Below are 22,290 nucleotides of genomic sequence, written 5' to 3'. Positions count from 1 at the left end.
ATTTACAGGTTTATTCATTCAATACCTTTTATATTATTAGGCCCTCACCTGGTGTCAGATGCCATGTTTATTCTCTTGGCACAAATCATGGTCCTAATTATAGGATATCTTCTAATATGAGCAACCACAACCTTTAAATGTATATTATATCCTAACACAGCACAGTGTGAACAGCTTTCTCCAAGCAGTGCTGCTACCCCATTCAGTTCACATTAATTGCATAAAGCTAATAAAATGCTAATGAAGTAAATAGTTTAATGTAGTATAGATATCTGACAAGTGCATTAACTTCTTTCTCTTTGTTCTCATGTATGAATTTAAGAAAACAGCAATGTGAGCCAATCTGATGCCAACAATCAGCTTTAGTATGTTAGGGAGGCAATTTTCTGAAACTGCCAAGAGAGATTAGACGTAGAGGCATAATTCGTTGACACTTTAAATGCAATACTGGTTGACTGTGAATAAAAAACCAAAACCTTTAACAGGCCAAGTCACTTTTCCTGTCCTGTAATATCAGCTAAAGGTATTCAATGAATATGGATTCCCCGACCAAGTAAGATTAAGATATACTGGGTTGGGGGTGCCTGGGTGGCTTGATTAAACATCCAACTTTGGCTCAGACCCTGGAGCCTGTTTCAGATTTTGTGTTTCCCTCTCTCTCTGCCCCTCCCCTGTTCATGCTCTCTCTCAAAAAATAAAATAAAATGTTAAAAAAAAAAAAAAGATATACTGGGTTAAACCAAATTAAGGTGCTTCTTTATTCAAGGAGCTCTCTCAGAATTTCTAGTATGCTAATGTACATGGTGAATTTCCTGTTCAGGACGGTATGAAGCTTTCCCCAAACTTACTTGACTATGGAATCTTTTTTCTCCCAGAATATCTAATGACATCAAAGAAGCTAATGTTCAATGGAACAGAGTTTGGGAAATGATCTAATCCAAAGTTCCATCAGTTCCTCTGCTCTCATCATAAATTTCCAGCACTTGACTCAATGCATGAAACTGACCCCTTTCCTGCTTTCCTAGTATCTTCCCCACTGGTAGCCACTTACTTTGCTTTGGGATCTCAGTGCTCTGGAATCTCAAATGCCTTGTAATCCTCTGGTTCCTTCTGATTAAAAAAGCAAGTGGCTTCAAAGTTTATGACATCATACAAGGTATCAATCTCCTTTATACTCCAAACAAATCATTCTGTTCTCTCTCAAATGCTGAAATAGGAGATGCCGCTCTCTTTCACACACCTTATCTATGGACACATCCTGAATGTAGCCTGTAGCCTAGCTGGAAGACAAAGTATGACAGTTCAGTGTTTAGACTTGGCTAAAAGACCAGACTACCTCAATCATCCCCAAGGAATGCAAGGGCCAACAGGGCAGCACAGCCAGACTCTAGGGAACTCAGCACACAGAGCCATTTGGAGTCACATTGAGAAGTGAAGGTGCCCAAGCCCGGGTGTAAAGTAAGGAAAGGGGAGGAGTGTGTAAGGCTCGGAGGAGACATGGGAACAGAACAGCTTTTTGAATCCCCTGGAGTTGACTCATCAGAGTGCAGCCCCAGGAGCTGGCTGCCGCCAACAGAATTCCTAACAAATATAAACTAAGACTTGAAGCTAAATGTGAATGATAAAAAGATCTATTTTGGATGATCACTTTTCATTGTTTTTCAGAATAAGTAAGAACAGTATGTTTATTGCAGAAGAATGAACCTGGACCACTTTCTTACACCATACACAAAAATAAACTCAAAATGGATTAAAGACCTAAATGTAAGATAGGAAGCCATCAAAATCCTCGAGGAGAAAGCAGGCAAAAACCTCTTTGGTCTTGGCCACAGCAACTTCTTACACAACACGTCTCCGGAAGCAAGGGAAACAAAAAGCAAAAATGAACTATTGGGACCTCATCAAAATAAAAGCTTCTGCACAGCGAATGAAACAATCAGCAAAACTAAAAGGCAACCAAAAGAATGGGAGAAGATATTTGCAAACGACATATCAGATAAAGGGTTAATATCCAAAATCTGTAAGGAACTTACCAAACTCAACACCCAAAAAACAATAATCCAGTGAAGAAATGGGCAAAAGACATGGATAGACACTTCTCCAAAGACATCCAGATGGCCAACTGACACATGAAAAAATGCTCCACATCACTCATCATCAGGGAAATACAAATCAAAACCACAATGAGATACCACCTCACACTTGTCAGAATGGCTAACATTAACAACTCCAGCAATGACAGATGTTGGCGAGGACGCGGAGAAAGAGAATCTTTTTTGCACTGCTGGTGGGAATGCAAACTGGTGCAGCCACTCTGGTAAACAGTATGGAGGTTCTTCAAAAAATTAAAAATAGAACTACCCTATGACCCAGCAATTTTACTACTAGGTATTTATCCAAGGGATACAGGTATGCCATTTTGAAGGGACACACACACCCCCCAATGTTTATAGCAGCACTATGAACAACAGCCAAAGTATGGAAAGAGCCCAAATGTCCATCTATGGATGAATGGATAAAGAAGATGTGGTATACACACACACACACACACACACACACACACACACACACACACACACACAATGGAGTATTACTTGGCAATCAAAAAGAATGAAATCCTGCCATTTGCAACTATGTGGATGGAACTGGAGGGAATTATGTTAAGTGAAATTAGAGAAAGACAAATATGGTATGACTTTACTCATATGAAGACTTTAAAAGACAAAAAAGATGAACATAAGGGAAGGGAAACAAAAATAATATAAAAACAGGGAAGGGGACAAAACAGAAGAGATTCATAAATATGGAGAACAAACTGAAGGTTACTGGAGGGGTTGTGGGAGGGGGAATGGGTTAAATGGGTAAGGGGTACTAAGAAATCTACTCCTGAAATCATTGTTGCACTATATGCTAATTTGGATGTAAATTTAAAAATAAATAAGTAAAATTAAAATAAAAGCAAAAAATAAAAAATAAAAAATTTAAAAAAAATTTTAAGAGAATAGTATGTTCACTAGGGTGCCTTGGCGACTCAGTCTGTTGAGCATCCAACTCTTGATTTTGGCTCAGCTCATGAGCAGAGGGTCATGGGATCGAGCCCCACATCAGGCTCCACATTGAGCGTGGAGCCTGCTTAAGATTCTCTGTCTGCCCCTCCCCCTTCTTGTGTGCTCTCTCTCTAAAATAAAAAGAATAGTATGTTTATTTAAGTTGGGGTTCATAATACTTTTTTACACTGAAGATGGATCTATTTTCTCAAGTTATTTGATACTTCCCCCTAGAGCTAAACGCCAGAGAAAAGCCTTTAGAACACAAGGCATTTTTGGAGACACTGGTTGCCGAAACAGTAAGTAAAACTCAATCAAGTAAATCAAGGCCTGTCTCATTTCATGTCACTGAACTTTTCTTTTTTTTTTTTTAATTTTTTTTTTTCAATGTTTATTTATTTTTGGGACAGAGAGAGACAGCGCATGAATGGGGGAGGGGCAGAGAGAGAGGGAGACACAGAATCAGAAACAGGCTCCAGGCTCCGAGCCACCAGCCCAGAGACTGACGCGGGGCTCGAACTCACGGACCGCGAGATCGTGACCTGGCTGAAGTCGGACGCTTAACCGACTGCGCCATCCAGGCGCCCCTGAACTTTTCTTTTTAAAGTTTATTTATTTATTTTGACAGAGGCAGAGACAGCACGAGTCGGGTAGGGACAGAGAGAGAGAGAGAGAGAGAGAGAGACAGACAGACAGAGAGAGACAGAGACAGAGAGAGAGAGAGAGAGAGACAGAGAGGGAGAGAGATGAATCCCAAACAGGCTCCGCACTGCCAGGACAGAGCCCAATGCAGGGCTTGAACCCAAGAACTGTGAGATCATGACCTGAGCTGAAATCAAGAGTTGGACACTCACTGACTGAGCCACCCAGGCACCTCCTCCTATCACTGAATTTGCAAATTCTCTTTTTGAGAGAGACAGAGTGTGTGCACACACATGGCAGAGGAGCAGAGGGAGAAGGAGAATCTCAAGCAGGATGCATGCCCAGTGCAGAGCCCAACATAGGGCTGATTTCACAACTGACTGTGAGATCATGACCTGGGTCAAAATCAAGAGCTGGATGCCCAACCAACTGAGCCATCCAGGTGCCCCTGTAACTTCTCTTAATGATGTCTGTACATGCACAACTCAAAAGGTCATTTAAATTTATAATAGAAATCCATTTAAAAAATATAAAATAAAAAAAAAAAATTGAAAAAAGGGGCACTTGGGTGGCTCAGTCAGTTAAATGTCCGAGTTTGGCTCAGGTCATGATCTCACAGTTCATGAGTTCAAGCCCTGCATCAAGCTCTCTGCTGTCAGTGCAGAGCCTGCTTCGGATCCTCTGCCTCCCTCTCTCTCTGCCGCTCCCCCCATTCATGCACATGCGCTCTCCCTCTCTCTCAAAAATAAATAAAACATTTCTAAAATAAACTATATTAAAAAGTATAAAATAAACTATAACTAAAAGAAATCCATTGCTACATAACTAAAGTTATGTAATTATAGATTTATTTATAAAATAACAAAAGATTTAGGAATAGATCTGTTTATTATACTGTGAAAATGGTCTTGGTACATGTGAGAAATATTATATACTTTAAGGACAGCATTCAGAACTGTTAAGACAAAAGACAAACTATAATTTTAAACTCAATCTTGATTTAAGGGAAGGCTATTAAATTATTGGCTGGAATGCATTCAGCATGAACTCAGATTCTATATAACATAAAGCATGAAAGAGTACAAAAGATGTTGGGAGTCCAGTAAGCCCATACCTAAATATTAACTGTAAAACTGCAAGGACTTTTTTTTTTTTTTTAAATCTTATACACTAGTTTTCTTCTGAGACAAGTTGATTTTATCTCCAAGACTTAAGGCCATTCCCTGTAAAGAAGAATGAAAATGTTTATAATTATTAAAACTACATAAAATCAGTAAGTTATTCTATCTTAACCAAGTCCCCATTCAATAAGACATCAATAATGAGGGGCGCCTGGGTGGCTCAGTCCATTAAGCACCCAACTTTAGCCCAGGTCATGATCTTGCAGTTCATGAATTCGAGCTCCACATCGGGCTCTGTGCTGACAGCTTAGAGCCTGCAGCCTGCTTTGGATCTTCTGTCTCTCTCTCTCTGCCCCTCCCCGGCTTGTACTCTCTCTCAAAAATAAATAAAACATTAAAAAGTAATAATGAAACCAAGGATATACAAAACAGACTCAACTCAACTTTACTTTGTTAAGTACTTTTAGTGCTAGATTTACAAATAGTCAATAGATTTGTAGCCTGGATTTCAAAAATTATAGAGAACCCATTTCACAAACACCCTACGGGAACCAATCTGTTTTAGGCAAATAATCCAGAATGACAGGCCCAAAAAGTGGGCCATTTTAGTGAAGCAGAAGTTTTATTTCTATTCAGAGAATACTATTATTACATACATAGATACATCTAATACATAAAACACTAGTAAGATAGAGAATACTACATATAGAAATAATGAAGAAATGCATTCTTCCTTTTTATTCAGTTTAGAGATGATCTCAAAAAAAACCCCCAATTGTTACCTGACTCTTTGCACGAATTCTTATGTGGCCTGTAACAGGGGCCTCTGGTCCCTGTTGAATTGGCTTTTCAATGCTGACATTTGCAAGTGCATCTTCTCCAAATATGGAACGGGCATAGAGGTTGGCTGCCATAAAGCCACAGTAACCAGAAAGAGCCTGAAAGAAATTTGCGATAAATTCAATACTTCACTAGATAACTACACATAAGCAGGACCCATCAGCATAGGTAAATTATCATTTTTCAACACAGAACTTACCATGTAGTGATGGTTACATGACTACATAAATGTGTCAAAACTCAGAGAACTATATATGTAAAAAGTGTGAAGGTTACTGGGGTGCCTGGGTGGCTCAGTCAATTGAGCGTCCAACTTCGGCCCAGGTCATGATCTCACAGTTCATATGTTCGAGCCCCACATCAGGCTCTCTACTGGCAGCACAGAGCCTGGAGCCTGCTTCAGATTCTTTGTCTCTGTCTGTCTCTGCCCCTCCCTTGCTCTCTCTCAAAAAATAAATAAACATTAAAAAAAAATTTTTTTTTAAAAGTGTGAAGGTTACCGTGTCTGTATTATGCCTTAGGAAAAATGACTTCAATCAAAGACACAACACTTATTCCGGTTTGTATTTTTACATTCCCTGTTTACTTACAGTTTCCTGATTGCACCAGACCTTAAGTTCCAAGAAGGAAGAGACCATTTTTGTTTTGTTCATTACTATATATCCAGCAGCTCACAGAGTACTGGGCATATAGTATTTGTTTGTGTATCTGCTAGACTATTTTTTAAATAAACTAATATATGAATTAAAACCTATTTGGCAGAATTTTACTGGTAAAATTAGTATTATAACATTAGCAGAAATTCTACAAAGAAAAAAATTTCCATAGAGCCTCAGTTTAATTTTTCTTTCTAGTCTTTTTTCATACATATACAACTTAGATAATTCTGTATTCGAACAGATATATTCTGACCCACAATCAGAGCCAAGAGAAAAGAGGGCATGGACATTTTTAAATCCAGTATCACAACCTATTCTGGAAGGAGCCTTTAGCTGAAAGAGAGAAGACTGACAAGGAAAACTAACTTGACTCTCAACTGGGTCACTGCACTGGGAACAAGCAGGTTGATGCATTCTGGTAGAAAGGATAAGTGGACTGACGCATTCTGTGGGATAACTTATCTCTTAGCTAGTCCAGAATGACACTGCTTTTCTCATGCTCAACAGAAACAAAAACGCACTAAAGGAAATACAACAAAGCCAGGAATCTGCCATACTACTCTCTTATCAGATTTAAGAAGTTCTCAGTTAAATCTTACCTTCTCTGGAGTGAGGCATTTCATGTTGGTTGACTTTAATATATGCTGTAAATAGTCATTTAAGTCAACAATATTTGTGTTAACTGTCACCTGCACAGAGGGAGGAAAAAAGTCAAGGAGATCAGAATCCTAACCATGAGAAAGTTGTGAATTTCTTATCTTCAGGTTGAGAAAACACTCAGATGTCATATAGAACCTCCTCAGTATTTATTGGGGAGGATGGGCAACAAAAAAAGTAAATGACATCTCTACAAAATCCAATAAACTGTAAGCTGGCATCAGAACTTTCATACATAGATAACTTCATAAAAGATCAACATGCTGCACATAAAATATTTCTAACAAAAATTAAGGCCACTTTGTAAAACCTCTTTTGGACACTGGATTCAATGGTAAATTATTATTTATACATGCAATTATTATTTATACATGTCTTTAATGTCTTGATCAATCAGATTAATAATAGAACTGCTCCCTCACCAATTTATAACAGCAACTTACTGACCTACTTGCATAATTTCTGGTGAAGAGTAATTTGCAAGAATAGATTATCGAGAGACAGCTTCTCATATCTGACACTTTTTAGGGGGACTAATTTTATCAGACCATCCCTCAACACTAGCCATATAGGAAGATAAGGAGTTCAAGGAAATCTCCCAAGGACTAACTTTGTTTTCCCATTCGAATTCAGCCCACATCTGACGGAATTCAGCATCAGTGCAAGTTGCAGGCTGGATATAGTCCATGATGTCGATGTGAATATCACTGAGGACTACACAATTTCTGTCACTTGCTGCTCCGGAGACATCATAAACTGCAATATACACACACAAAAAGGTCCTGAATCACCAGAGGCAATCTAAAGGTAAATCTGAATGTTTTACAAATATTAACTAATACTCCCATCAATCGTATGTTGTAATATTATGATTTTCCATGTTATGGATGAGAAAACAAAAACAAAGAGAAGTCATGTAAGTTGCTCAAGGTCACAGGGTTGATTAAGTGGAAGGGCCAGGATTCAAACTCAGTTGGTAAATACACAGCAGTTGCAGTGTGTTAGGCACCCCAGGTGGATATGTAAGTAGGTAGTATTCATGGAGGCAACTACCCTAAGTAGGTGCTTAACTAATAGTTTTGAATGAATACTGAGGAGCCATGGTGCTTAATGATACAATTATTTGCTTCTGTGACTGCTTTTTCCACAGCAGAGTCGAAATCTGATTGGAGTCTCTTCTCTTGACATTTCTCCACCGTCTTGACATTTCTATCATACTTTCAGAGAAAACTGAGGTTACCAAGAAAAAGTTCCTTCAATGTCCAGCCCCCTTTCTACAAACAAGTTTCTCTCTGAATCCATTCTCACCTCCTTACCCCACATATCAGGGCATCTGTGATCCCTGCTTTGGTCCAGGGCTTCATTCCACCAATCATTACCTCCCTCACTCATGTGTTTACCTTTGTATTCTCTATGGACTTTCTTCCCTTTGTCTGTAAACATACTCACAGATCTCCCTCCCCCTCTGGCTTCTCTTCAGTCTACTACCCTCTCTCATTCTTAACAAAACCAAGGTTCCAACTCAGAAGAGTCTATGCTCACTGTCTATGTCTCCATCTCCTAGTCTTCAACCCACCACCACTGTGCAAGACATACCAAAAGTGTTACTTCACTTCACTGATCGCCAAATCCAAAGGACCCTGCTTTTAGACTTCATGCTACTTGACCTTTTGAAGTTTCAGATTCTTTATGAAGAGTTTTCCTTAACTTCTTCTTGACCACATTTCAGATACCTTTGTAGGATTCTCCTCGGCTGACCCAGCTTTCAGTATTCCTGTTCTCTTAGATTCGGTTTTCAAATCCCTCTTCATGCCCTCTCTGGGGGGGATTCTTCCATTTCTATGGCTTTCAAACAAATATTTATCTCTAGTTGAGACCTCCTGTTCAGACTCCTATCAAACTGTGCTTTGACATCTTTAGAAACTTTATTACTCAACTTGCTTAATATTTATTTTTTCTCTCAAATTTGTCCTTCTCTCCTGTTTTCCTTGTTTTGGTGACTGCCATAAATATCAACACAAGAAAGGCAATAAAAAAATCTGAGGGTTATTCTAGTCCCTTCCTCCTCAATCAGTCCGTGTCCTGGGCATTCTATCTTCTTAATACTGATAATATTCAGCCCTTCCCTCCATCCCAACCTCTGCTACACTGGTTCAGACTCTGTCATCTCTCACCTGTGCTACTAAGATAGTCTGCTAGTTAACCTTCCTGCCTCCTCCAATCAGTCTTCTATCGTGCTGTTTAATCACATAACTCACTTTTAAGTCCTTAATGGCTCCCCTTTACATTAGGACAAACTGAAATCCTTAGCATGACAAAATATAGCTCCTACTAACCTTCCTAACCTCTGTACCCTCCAGTCCACTTTGAACTCCAAGTATGTCAAATTACTTGCATGTGTTCCAGCTGAATCCTTGCCTATCTGTGGAACACTTAGTAATCTTTCAAAACGCCACTTGAGCATTTAGTTGTTCCACAATGCCTTACCTAACCTTCCCTGCCCACTCCCCCCACCACTTTGAGAAAACTGACCAAATGTCTGCACAGACTCCCACTTTCCCCAGCACAAACTTCCTCGTAGCACTTACCATTCTGTATTACACGTATTCTCTGTTTTCTCTGTATTCTCTATTCTACTTGTCTGTTCTCCCTTACCACAAACTACATGAGGAAAGATCTGTTGTCCTCACCATGGTGGCCCCATCCCTGACACAGGACTTACTTTAAAAAATGCTATTAACTAAATACCTCTGTGTAAGTTAGTCCCTAGGTGGTCCGGGAACCAATGCCTGTACAATGTTTTAGACTCAGTTCAAAAGTTATCCTTTGAGGGGCGCCTGGGTGGTGCAGTCGGTTAAGCGTCCGACTTCAGCCAGGTCACAATCTCGCGGTCTGTGAGTTCGAGCCCCGCGTCAGGCTCTGGGCTGATGGCTCAGAGCCTGGAGCCTGTTTCCGATTCTGTGTCTCCCTCTCTCTATGCCCCTCCCCCGTTCATGCTCTGTCTCTCTCTGTCCCAAAAATAAATAAACGTTGAAAAAAAAAAATTAAAAAAAAAAAGTTATCTTTTGATAACATATCCTCTTCCTCTGTAAAGCCTTCAGTACAGTCAGCATGTTTCCTGTATGATCTCAAAGCGTATAGTATATAAACTAGTACCAATCACATTGTGCTGTACTAATATATTTACTTATCTATCTCCTCCTTTTGCTTGGCAGTTTCTTGAAGACAATGACCCTCTATGGTTCATTTCCGTACATCCATGAACAGAGTACAGTGCTTACAATAGCAGGTGCCCCATAAATGACGAATGGGTGAATGAATGAATGAATGGAATAGATTCAGGTGCTGTCCTCAAGAAATGGCATACAGCTACTCTTTACAGAAATTCTTTAATAAAAATATTCAAACATCACAGGCTATAAAACAATTCCTTACCTATGTTACCAAAAATTATTCCATTTTCTGTTGATGCTACTTTGACATTAGCTTTAATATTTGCAAAATCATGAGGAGCAAGAGTCAAAGGAGATGGCTTTTCCACAAGTTTCAGATCCCCTGAGAAAACATTGAGATATGGTTAAAAAATTATTAAATCACATATATATTTCTCAAATCATAAATCACACGTCTCCCTAAAAATAAAATCTTAAAATGTATGCAACTTAATTGCTTCTAGCAAAATAAGGAACAAGAGAAATGTTAGGATTCAAATATTTTGAGGAAAAAACTCATTTAACATCTTATTCACATCAATATGCACATTTTTAAAAACAGGCTTCTCAGAATAATTCTATATTTAATTCGTGTGTGTGTGTGTGTGTGTGTGTGTGTCTATTTGGGGCATACCATTTTATCTCAATGACTGAATACAAACTTCTCAAAAATCTTAAATTTTAAATTATAATATACTACATTATAAACAAAGATAAAATAATCCACAGAAAGACTTGTAAATGCTTAGAAACAGTTGTTTTTTTTTTTTTTAATATAGGCATCAAGCTATATTGAGGAAGACAGGGCAGAAGTATCTTTTCCCTTGATATCTTAAAGTCCTTTAACTCTTGCTTCAGTCACACAAAATTTCTAAAAGGCACTGTACTCACTATTCCTGTACACAATTTGTATTTTCCAACTTCAAAGCCAGCTGTAGAAGTGGTCAGAGAGAGTAGGATTCATGTGTCTTTATTAAGAAGAAAAAGACATCTCAAGCTGCTAACTGTAACAGTATTACTTTGGTAGGTATTAGTTACAGACTCAGAAAATCCCTAGTTCTGTTCTAAGGCAATTAAACTAAGTGAACCATGTGGTAAATCCATAACTTTAATAGCTCTTATTAATATCTAGAAAAACTGATATTTGTTAGATTACTGAACAAACCCATCTGGATGTACCAAGAGCATAAACCTAAGAAAGGCAGTGTCACAGAGGTTCAAAATATTGGGAGCTGAAGGAGACTAAACATTAAATGTAAAACTAATAAGCCTTGATACAAAATGTCACAAAGACTCAAGAGAATTCTTACACTAAAACTTGTACACTTCCCTTATTAATTTGTCATAAAGACTTGCTATGTAATAATATCTTTCCTTTATGGTAAATGTCCTTACCCAGAGTAGCTAACTCTAACGTGCAGTTCTGCAAAGTATCACTGGTTTGGTTCACAACAAGTACATCCAGGACGATATCATACTGGTTGACATGGACATAAGCTTCTGCATATACAGGATCTGAGAAACCTGTCAACTGGGTGACCTATCAAACAAAAATAAAGAGATAATCAAGTTACCAAGACCATTTAACCAAATATATCCCTAGCCAAATGACTAACTCTGTTAGGTAATTAACAGGTGTACTTAGACAAATCATTTTGAAGTAGATATAATAGAACTATTTTATAATGTAGATGTGGGTAACTGAAACAGAGACGTTAGAAATAACAGGTGCTAGACTTTACAGCTGGGTAGGAGAAAGATGAGCAAATACATTAAACATGATCTCCATTTAGGAACCGAATAGATTTGGATACATTTTCAGTTAAATCCCTCAGCATCTAAACTTACTAGTTGCTCTCCAAAACTTGGGAACTAAATAAAATCCAGATCATGTGGTAGTCCCTGCTACCTAAGCTCAGGAACTAAATAGATTATATAGCAAGAAATGCTTGTAATTCCACAAAGATAAATTTTATACACTTCTCCCACCATATTTTTTAAAAACACCCAAGTATAGCATTTTAAACATAATATTGTCACCAAAAACACATGCAGCAAAAGAAAAAAAACAGATTAAAACTGGATTATGTCAAAATGAAAAACTTTTGTGCATCAGAGGACATTATTAACAGAGTGAAAAGACAACCTATAGAATGGGAGAAAATATTTGCCAATCATACATTTGGTAAGGGACTTATGATCCAGCAATTTCACCTCTGAGTATAATCCAAAAGAAATGAAAGTAGTGCCTCAAAGAGATATTTGTGCACCCATGTTCAAAAAGCATTATTCACCAACAGTCAAAAGGTGGAAGTAATCCAAGCGTCTATCAACAGATAAATGGATAAACAATTATTCACAATGGAATATTACTCAGCCTTTAAAAAGAATTCTGACACATACTACACCATGAATGAACCCTGAAGAGGTTAAGTGAAATAAGCCAGTCACACAAGGGCAAATTCTGTATGATTCTGTTAATATGAGGTGCCTGGAACAATCATTCATAGTGATAGAAAGCAGACTGGTGGTTGTCAGAGACTGAGGGGAGGCGGGTATGGGAAGTTATTGTTCAATGGGCACAGAGTCTCAGCTTTGCAAGATGAAAAAAGTTCTGGGGATGGATGGATGGATGCTGGTGACAGTTGCACAATAATGTGAACATACTCAGTGCCACCGAACTGTAAGGGGCTTGGGGTGCCTGGGTGGCTCAACCAGTTAAGTGTCCGACTCTTGATTGCAGCTCAGTCATGATCTCAAGGTGGGTTTGAGCCCTGCGTTGGGCTCTGTGCTGACAGGGAGGAGCCTGCTTGGGATTCTCTCTCCCTTGCTCTCTGCCTCTCCCCTGTTTGTGCACATACATTCTCTCTCTCAAAATAAATATTAAAAAAAAAAAAAAGAATACTTAAGAGGATAAATTTGATTTTATGGAAATTATATCACAATTTAAAAAAATTAATTAAAAACAATTAAAAACTCTAATATTGTTGGGGCGCCTGGGTGGCGCAGTCGGTTAAGCGTCCGACTTCAGCCAGGTCAGGATCTCACGGTCCGTGAGTTCGAGCCCCGTGTCAGGCTCTGGGCTGATGGCTCGGAGCCTGGAGCCTGTTTCCGATTCTGTGTCTCCCTCTCTCTCTGCCCCTCCCCCATTCATGCTCTATCTCTCTCTGTCCCAAAAATAAATAAAAACGTTGAAAAAAAAAAAAACTCTAATATTATTGATGTCAATTCCCAATTATAAGGGAGAGAAAGTGTTTCAGTAGTTCCAATTCTGCTACTAACCATATCTAGGACCAATCAATTTGAGATTGTTTACTCTCACCTAATAGATGAAAGGAGTGAACTAGATCATTGATTTGTGAATTTATGTATTAAGAATAGAATAGTTTTCCTAATAAAATCCTATATGGTACTCAAAATACTAGGAATATAAAAAAGTGGGGTCACACTGTTTAAAATAACAGGGGACAAAGGGTGCCTGGTGGCTCAGTTGGTTAAGCATCTGACTTTGGCTCAGGTCATGATCTCACAGTTTGTGAGTTCGAGCCCCACATTGGGCTCTGCGCTATCAGTGCAGAACCTGCTTCAGATCCTCTGTCTCCCTCTCTGTCCCTCCCTAGTTTGTGATCACTCTCTCTCAAAAATAAACAAGCATTACAAAAATATAATGTAACAGGGGACAGAAGAAACTGAGGGCAGGGTGTCAGAGTAGAGACCAGAGCCCTGTCCTTTAAAAGTTTTAGTTAATCATGGGCGCCTGGCAGTCGGTTAAGCGTCCAACTTCAGCCAGGTCACGATCTTGCGGTCCGTGAGTTTGAGCCCCGCGTCAGGCTCTGGGCTGATGGCTCGGAGCCTGGAGCCTGTTTCCGATTCTGTGTCTCCCTCTCTCTCTGCCCCTCCCCCGTTCATGCTCTGTCTCCCTCTGTCCCAAAAATAAATAAAAACGTTGAAAAAAAAATTAAAAAAAAAAAAAAGTTTTAGGTAATCTTTTAGGATCTCCCAGCTTATGTGTTAGTCTATGATTCCACAAACAACTGGAACAAGTTATAACACCATCTATTGGACTTATAGTACTACTGTATAGTAAAATACTTTATTGGAATCTGAGGGTTTTTTAAGCATTTTATTTTTTTTTAAAGTTTGTTTATTTTTGAGAGAGGGTGCACATGCATGCACGCAAGCAGAGGATGGGCAGAGAGAGGAGACAGAGGAGCTGAAGTGGGCTCTGTTCTGACAGCAGACAGCCCATTGTGGGGCTTGAACACACAAACCATGAGATCATGACCTGAGCTGAAGTTGGATGCTTAATTGACTGAGCCACCCAGGTGTCCCAGTATCTTGAGTTTAATTCATGTTTCGTGAACCTACTGATCACAGTGACTTGACAAAAACTGATGCTGTGTAACAAGTTATTTTTCTTTTAAAAAACAGCGAGACCATGGGCGCCTGGGTGGCTAAGTCAGTTGGGCATCCGACTTCGTCTCAGGTCATGATTTCACAGTTTGTGAGTTCGAGCCCCATGTCGGGCTCTGTGCTGACAGCTTGGAGCCTGGAGCCTGCTTCGGATTCTGTGTCTCTCTCTATCTGCCCCTGCCCTGCTCACTCTCTGTCTCTGTCTCTCAAAAAGTGAATAATGTTTAAAAAAAAAAAAAACAGTGAGACTAGGGGTACCTACCTGGGTGGCTCAGTCGTTTAAGTGTCCAACTCTTGATCATGCTCAGGGCATGATCTCATGGTCTTGAGATCAAGCCCTCCATTAGGCTCTGCATTGGCAGTGCAGAGCCTGCTTAAGATTCTCTTCCCTCTGCATCCTCCCCACACCCCAACAAACAAATAAACAAACAAACTCCTGTTTAAAAAAATATGGGAGCAGCCACTTCCTAATTACAACTTTTTTTTTAAATACTAATTTTTAAAAAAAAATTTTTTACATTTATTTTTGAGAGAGAGAGAGACAGAGCACAAGTGGGGGAGGGGCAGAGAGAGAAGGAGACAGAATCTGAAACAGGCTCCAGGCCTTGAGCTGTAAGCACAGAGCCCAATGCAGGGCTTGAACTCACAAACTGTGAGATCACGACCTGAGCCAAAGTGGATGACCTGAGCCAAAGTGGACGCTTAACTGACTGAGCCACACAGGTGCCCAATTACTACTTTCTTAAGTGGCTAATTTAAATAACTTACCAATGTATTTGACATTTTGTTACCTTGTTAAGTTTAGATGCCAGGGGATCTGCTGCCTCTTTCCTCTGTGTGTTGCCCATTGCTGCCAGCAAGCTCAGCTGAAACTGATCTTCCTTGCAGTTCATTTCATTCTTAGCAGTTAGTTGCATAAAGGAAATGGGGTCATCAGGCTGTACTGTCACATTTCTCTTTTCAGATTCTTTCTGTGTTGAGAAAACAGTACACACAACTCTTTTTAATACAGAAAGGAAGACAGCTTTCTGTAGGCCTATAGGGACAGCCTTCACATAGGAGAACAGAAAAAACAAAATAAAAAACCACAAAGTGCTTTATGACTTAATCATATACACCTTACCTTCTGAGACAATTTCTCTTCTTCTAGTTTAGCAGATAACATGTGAGAGAGGGACTGTCTGCATTCCTTATTGAAAATGTCATTCATTAAAGGTGAACATTCAGACAAGACCTTGAGGCACAGGGAAATTCGATCTACATCATCATCTGTAATTGGCTTCTTAGGAAGAGACGATTTTCCCAAATGAAGGATAGTGGCCATAAGCAACATAGCCTCAGCAACAAAAGACTAGAAAAGTAGAGAAATGGATTATTATTGTCACGGTTCTCCAATTCAATAATGTCACTTTATTATAACTCACAATCCAAGGAATAAACCTAATTTTCGCTTCACTCAAATAAGATTTCAAATGCTTTAGATTTTATCGCCATATATTTGATACACCCTTTTCCTTCCTATCTTTTTAACTGCCACCCTCTAATACCTTCATTAACCTTCAACTGAAATAGCAATGGCTTTTTAACTGTTTTCCCTTACCTAACCCCTTCACATGCCAGTGCTATCTTTTTTTTAAATTTCCAACTACAGAAAAGTTAAAAGAATGATACATTTTACCAGTTGTCGACATTATGCCACATTTGCTTTTATTCTGCCCGTATGTGTACACTTCCTTTTTTGATTAACCATATGAAAGCAAGGTACTCCACCCCGTAAGTACTTCAGCATACACGTCTTAAGAATCAAGGCAGTTTCCTATACAACCACAATATCGTTATCTCACCTGAGAAATAGAGCAATCTAAAAATACATATACTATACCCTTATATTCAAATAAATTTTCCTAATGTCACAAAATGTTTTTATTGTTTTTTTTGATCCAGGATCAGCTTCATCAATCTTACTTGGCTGTTATTCTCTTTAGTCCTTTCTAATCTAGACCAGTACCCCCTGGCTTTCTGTACTGTTTTCCAGAAATGAAAACCCATTTAAGAGACACTTCTGGGATAAAATAGACAGTGACTGACTAGATGAAAATACTGGAGAGAGAGGTCTTTCCTTCACTGGGCCTTGACTGATCCTAGCAAACAAACGAATGGCTTCATAAACCCTTACATCTCTTCCACAAGTTACCATTATCGTATTACTTTGTCAATTTTACAATAACGTTGTATTACTATGTCCGTTTCCCCATTACCATAAGCTCTTTATTTTTAATAGTTTTAAATATTTATTTTGAGAGAGTGTGCATGCACGCACACACAAGTGAGAGACGGGCAGAGAGAGAGGGGGAGAGAAAATCCCAAGCAGGCTCTCCGCGGTCAGCATGGAGCCCAACACAGGGCTTGATCTCACCACCATGAGATCATGACCTGAGCTGAAATCAAGAGTCAGATGCTTAACCAGTTGGGCTACCCAGGCGTCCCCATAAGCCCTTTAATGACAACAACTTCAGCATTTCCTTTTAGGTCCTTCACTGTTCAGTGCATACAGTAGACACTCGATATTTGCTAGGTAAATGCAGGATAAATAAACTTACATTTTGCTTTTTCTTCTCCTGAACCAAAGCTACATAGCGCAAGGCAATCTTGGTCAGAGTTGTGGCAAGGGAGGCAGCAACAAAGAAATCTCCATCCAGAAGGAATCCTCTTAGGGGAGGTCTGCAAAGCAACCACAAAAAGTGAAACCCACCCACCATTTCTTTTTAACATTTTTTTTTTTCAACGTTTATTTATTTTTGGGACAGAGAGAGACAGAGCATGAACGGGGGAGGGGCAGAGAGAGAGGGAGACACAGAATCGGAAACAGGCTCCAGGCTCTGAGCCATCAGCCCAGAGCCCGACGCGGGGCTCGAACTCACGGACCGCGAGATCGTGACCTGGCTGAAGTCGGACACTCAACCGACTGCGCCACCCAGGTGCCCCTACCACCCACCATTTCTTAAGCAGCATACAGTTTTTGCAGAAATGATTCCATAAGCCTATTTAACAATCTCACTGCCACCCTTCAGTGAAAAGGATTCTCAGTTTCCTCCTTAGCTTTTAGAATGGAAAAAGGAAAATATACATGGTTTTACAGCTTATCCTCAAAAGATGCTAGAGCCACTGAATATGGAAAAAGAAAATGATTACCAGTGTATGTACTGGAGCCAATGAGCTACATTCAAATTCCAGCTTATCTATTTATTGTGTCCCTATGGGTAAGTTACAAACTTTTCTAACAGAAGAGGAATTTGAGGTATCTTCTGTAAAACGGGGATAATCATATACTGCATTTCAACAAGTTGTTGTTAATAGACAAACTACTTAGCACAGTGCCTAGCATATAGTAAAGAACTGTTAAAATTTTAGGCATCATTTTTATCTTCGTTATAAAATTGGGAGTGCAAAATAAGGCAGAAACATCAAATTGTTATTCCATCAATTAGAAGTGGAAAATCTTCAAAATATGTTTCCCAAGTACTAATACAGACAATGAAACTCACAAAGTTACCTCTACTTTGCATTTTCTATGTGAGTAAATTAATTTTAAACAGAACAGTTATTTCAATGAAAATAGTTTTAAGAAGCAGAGATTCAAGCCATTAACACAATTCCTGGGAGAAAGAAATTAAATGTCCTCCTTTCAAGTATCCTAAATGGCTAAGATTTCCATTTTGGTCAAAAAAAGCAAACTAATCAGAGAAAAACCATTTGTCCTATCACAGGAGTGATACCTTAAACAGTACAGATGGTAAGGTACAGGTGCTGCGAATTACCTTTCATCCTCTTTCTTGGTGGGTCGGGAACTACTAAGGGCGCTCTGAGTTGCATACGTGCCCATCTCAGTTACCAACTTCTGAACTGGCCCCACAGTCATTTCCTCTTCAGGTTTTAATTCACCAGCTTCTTTCTTTATTTCTGACTCTACGATTGGGATCTAAAAATCAATTGGAATATCAATTTAGTAATAATATCAACCGCAAGCAAATTGTATTTAAATATTCAATCATTTCTATGGAGGAGGCAATTCCCCCGAGGGGATTTTTGCAACTCTGCATTCAATTTTCTTTCCTTCCCTGGGCAATGTAGTGAGGAGAACAGGGCTTTGGAGTGAATGCCACTTACTTGTTGAATGGTTCTGGGCAAGTTAATTAAACTACTTTGAGTCTCAGTTTCTCTCTTAAATGGAAATCTTAATTCTATTCGTACAAGTTACTTTATAGGAAAATGCTTAGGACAGTGACTAAGACAGAGTAGATACTCACTAAGCCTTACTCCTCTTCTCTATCCCTTCCCCTGCAATCCTAGCCCTAACAGCACCTATGCTAAAATGAAATAAACCTGACTTATACGTACATAGTAACTTCATCAACTACCTTTTTTAAAAAACCAAATGGCTACTATGTATTTATTCCTCAATACCAATCCAATCATCTAACTTAAGAGCTCTTCAATCATTAACTGTCAATTCCCTGACTTCATAAGTGAAAAACCTAAAGTCCAGTCATGTTAAGAAACTTAGATCCAAGGTCCCAGAGTTAATTACCAGCAGAAGCGAAACTGTAACCAAGGTCTCCTGACAAGCACTGTTCTTCCTATTCTACCATATGGTGGGATGAGGAAACACTGCCAGTTTTAGTACAGAAATATTCTAATGTCAGCCCAGTTCTTATAATATTTACATTCTCCTTTCAAAACATAAAGGCTAGCACAGAGTTTTACAAGTCTTTTTTTTTAAACATAGAACCTCTTGTTCAAATAAAACCTTACCCTAAACAGTAAATAATACAGACAATGCTGTATGCAGATCAATGCAAGGGAGAGGGATGCCCCTAATTTCCCACAGCCTCTAAGCCTTAATTATAGAGGTAATTAAGACATATTTTTCAATGTTCTTTAACCCTAACGCTACTAACTAAAAACATGAAAGAAAGCAAACCACCACACAAAAGTCAGATTTACTGAAGTAAATACCACCATTTAAGTAGTTTTTTCTAAAGTAAGACATACCTCCCCCAGGGACCTGCGGACTTCAGTCATCACACTCTGAATGTCCTCCTTGGTACTACAGTATTCTCCCAGGATCCATAATGCTCCTCGGTAAATCCTAAGGGAAGAACACAGTTCTTGAAGCAGAGATTGTTCTCTGTGAATTTAAGCTCAAGGAAAACAACAAGATTCTGCAGTTCCAAGGGTATATGGATGAAATTTTAAAAAAGAATGTAATAAAGGCACTAAGTTTCTTTGATTCTCTCCAGAAATCACAAGGATTAAAAAGAAAATAAGTGTTCTCACCCATTATTATTACAAATATTCTAAAACTGGTAAACTCATTAGTAAAAATAAAACACCAAAATGTTTCCCAGAAAGGTGTTATCCTCCATTTAGGACAGAGTTAAGGTAAATTTTATTTTAATCACTTACTACTATAAAAACTGTATTACTTTGATGTAAAAAGTAATTCACTTTTTATTACAGCCACTGAAAAGAATAGACAAGATGCTGAACAGAACTATTAGGAAGGAGTGCAAAGGATTGGTAATACAAAAAGCCCAAAAACAGAAGGAAAGCAACAATTCTCTAATTAAAAATGTTAAACTGAATAGAATCCTCAGTCATCTTTTCCCTAAGATTTTTATTAAATTTATTCAGAAAAATTTTAGAAACTAAAGCTCTAAGAAATGATGGACACTGAAGGCAAAACTTAGGTATACTTGTTTTCTCACACAGGAAGCAAATCTTTCTCACTTCCACAAATATCAATTCATTGTCATATCATAAAAACAATTTTGCAAAACAAAAAAACAAAACAAACAAACAAACAAAAACTATTTTGCAATGGTCCTTTCTTTTCTATCCAGGCAGATATAATGGAGGTGTATTACACTCCACCTATCAGATGCTTTCAATGAAGCAAAGTTTGGATGCAACAGTCCTTTCTCATTAGCAAAAGCTATTTTAAGGGAAATGCATGATGTCAGATTTGGGCTGCATTTTCAATCCCTCATTTTAGTAAATGCTAATAGGGGATATAAATACTGATATCCAAAAAGTGATACCCTTTAAAAATATGTTCCTTCGCCACTTTAGGATACACCATGTTTTAGAGGAAATACGGATAGAGAAACCTAGGTCAATCATACCTACAAAAACAAATTCTGCCCATAGATTGCAGATTTACAGAGAGTAAGGTAAGATGATGTTTACTATGACACTTATGTTGGTTTTAGTGTTTTGATTCATTTCTTCTCTCTTGTATTTTCTACCAAATGACCCTTTAAAGATAGAAACGGTAAAATGCTTGCTTGACCTTACATTTAAACAGATGTTAAACCTACTTGACAGATTTAATAGCATGAAAGACTTCAAGCATCTTCTCAACAATAAGCATTCTCAGGTTATCAAAGCGCTGAATGGCTTCACGGACAAACTCCAAGACATCAGCGGCTGCTGCTTCATTATTGTCACTGAGAAATTCCATTAACTGGAAGGAAAAAAAAGAAAAATAGGTAAGTTATATAATTTTCAGAAAGAAAATTATCTAAGTTTTAAGAAGTAAACAAATTCACAAGAAATATAATTAATGATTTTCAAACACGTAACAAAATGTTGAGAGACAAGTACTGTTATGTAAACAAAGTCACAGTGTCTTTTCTGGTTTTTGTGCAGCCAAGTTTACTACAAAAAAAACTCACTATAAAACAAAAGCTGGAAATACACAACTCAAAATAAATTAATTGGATACACCTCAGTTGTAACTAAAAGCAAAATCATTTCAGAGGAAATTTGAAGTTCAAAGATAAAATTTCAAATTATAATAACATACTTCATTTATCTGACAGTGACAGAAGCCAAAGATTCTAGGTACATATATTTTTCCTATAACTAAATCCTTCAACTTTTTTTTTTGTTTTTTTTTGTTTGAGAGAGTGAGCAGGGGAGGGGCAGAGAGGGAGAGAGAGAATCCCAAGCACATTTCGCACTGTCAGTGCGGAGCTCAATGAGGGCTAAAACCCACGAGCCATGAGATCGTGACCTGAGCTGAAATGAAGAGCTGGCCACTTAACTGACTGAACCACCCAGGTGCCCCTAAATCCTTCACCTTGTAAAGAGATAAAACTATTTGAGAGAAATACTTATTTGCCCTACTGAATCACATATACACAGCATAATTTTGCCACAGGTAATTGTAACAAACATCAATTATAATAATACATGGAAGTACTCATCACTGTGTTTTTCTGTATTTACTTAAAAGAAAAAAATGTTTGTTTGTTTGTTTATTTTTGAGAGAAAGAGAGAGAGAATCCCAAGCAGGCTCCACGCTGTCAGTGCAGAGCTCAACAGGGGGCTTGAACTCATGAATCGTTGAGATCATGGCCTGAACTGAAATCAAGAGTCAGCCACTTAACCGACTGAGCCACCCAGGCACCCCCTTTGTTTAGTTTTTTTTTTTTTTAATTTTATTTTTTTCAACATTTTTTATTTATTTTTGGGACAGAGAGAGACAGAGCATGAACGGGGGAGGGGCAGAGAGAGAGGGAGACACAGAATCGGAAACAGGCTCCAGGCTCCGAGCCATCAGCCCAGAGCCTGACGCGGGGCTCGAACTCACGGACCGCGAGATCGTGACCTGGCCGAAGTCGGACGCTTAACC

At 38.6% G+C, this 22,290-nt stretch overlaps 1 protein-coding gene across 1 annotated transcript in view; it reads right to left on the bottom strand.

The window, feature by feature from the left end:
* Positions 1 to 4,558: 4,558 nt before the first annotated feature.
* Positions 4,559 to 22,290, bottom strand: part of COPB1 (coat protein complex I subunit beta 1) — a 37,654-nt gene continuing 19,922 nt past the window's right edge. The window contains exons 11-22 of the mRNA XM_040456795.1: positions 20,972 to 21,117; positions 19,644 to 19,740; positions 18,410 to 18,570; positions 17,192 to 17,312; positions 15,715 to 15,942; positions 15,383 to 15,562; positions 11,574 to 11,718; positions 10,402 to 10,521; positions 7,577 to 7,722; positions 6,909 to 6,998; positions 5,593 to 5,748; positions 4,559 to 4,912 (exon numbers count right to left, since the gene is read on the bottom strand). Of these exons, the coding sequence (XP_040312729.1) occupies positions 4,853 to 4,912; positions 5,593 to 5,748; positions 6,909 to 6,998; positions 7,577 to 7,722; positions 10,402 to 10,521; positions 11,574 to 11,718; positions 15,383 to 15,562; positions 15,715 to 15,942; positions 17,192 to 17,312; positions 18,410 to 18,570; positions 19,644 to 19,740; positions 20,972 to 21,117 (1,650 nt within the window). The 3' untranslated portion in view covers positions 4,559 to 4,852. The remainder of the gene's footprint in view (positions 4,913 to 5,592; positions 5,749 to 6,908; positions 6,999 to 7,576; positions 7,723 to 10,401; positions 10,522 to 11,573; positions 11,719 to 15,382; positions 15,563 to 15,714; positions 15,943 to 17,191; positions 17,313 to 18,409; positions 18,571 to 19,643; positions 19,741 to 20,971; positions 21,118 to 22,290) is intronic.

The sequence above is a fragment of the Herpailurus yagouaroundi genome, unplaced genomic scaffold (assembly GCF_014898765.1).
Source record: "Herpailurus yagouaroundi ecotype Mexico unplaced genomic scaffold, PumYag 218, whole genome shotgun sequence".
Taxonomy (NCBI): Eukaryota; Metazoa; Chordata; class Mammalia; order Carnivora; family Felidae; genus Herpailurus; species Herpailurus yagouaroundi.
This window is presented reverse-complemented; position numbering and strand designations above follow the sequence as displayed.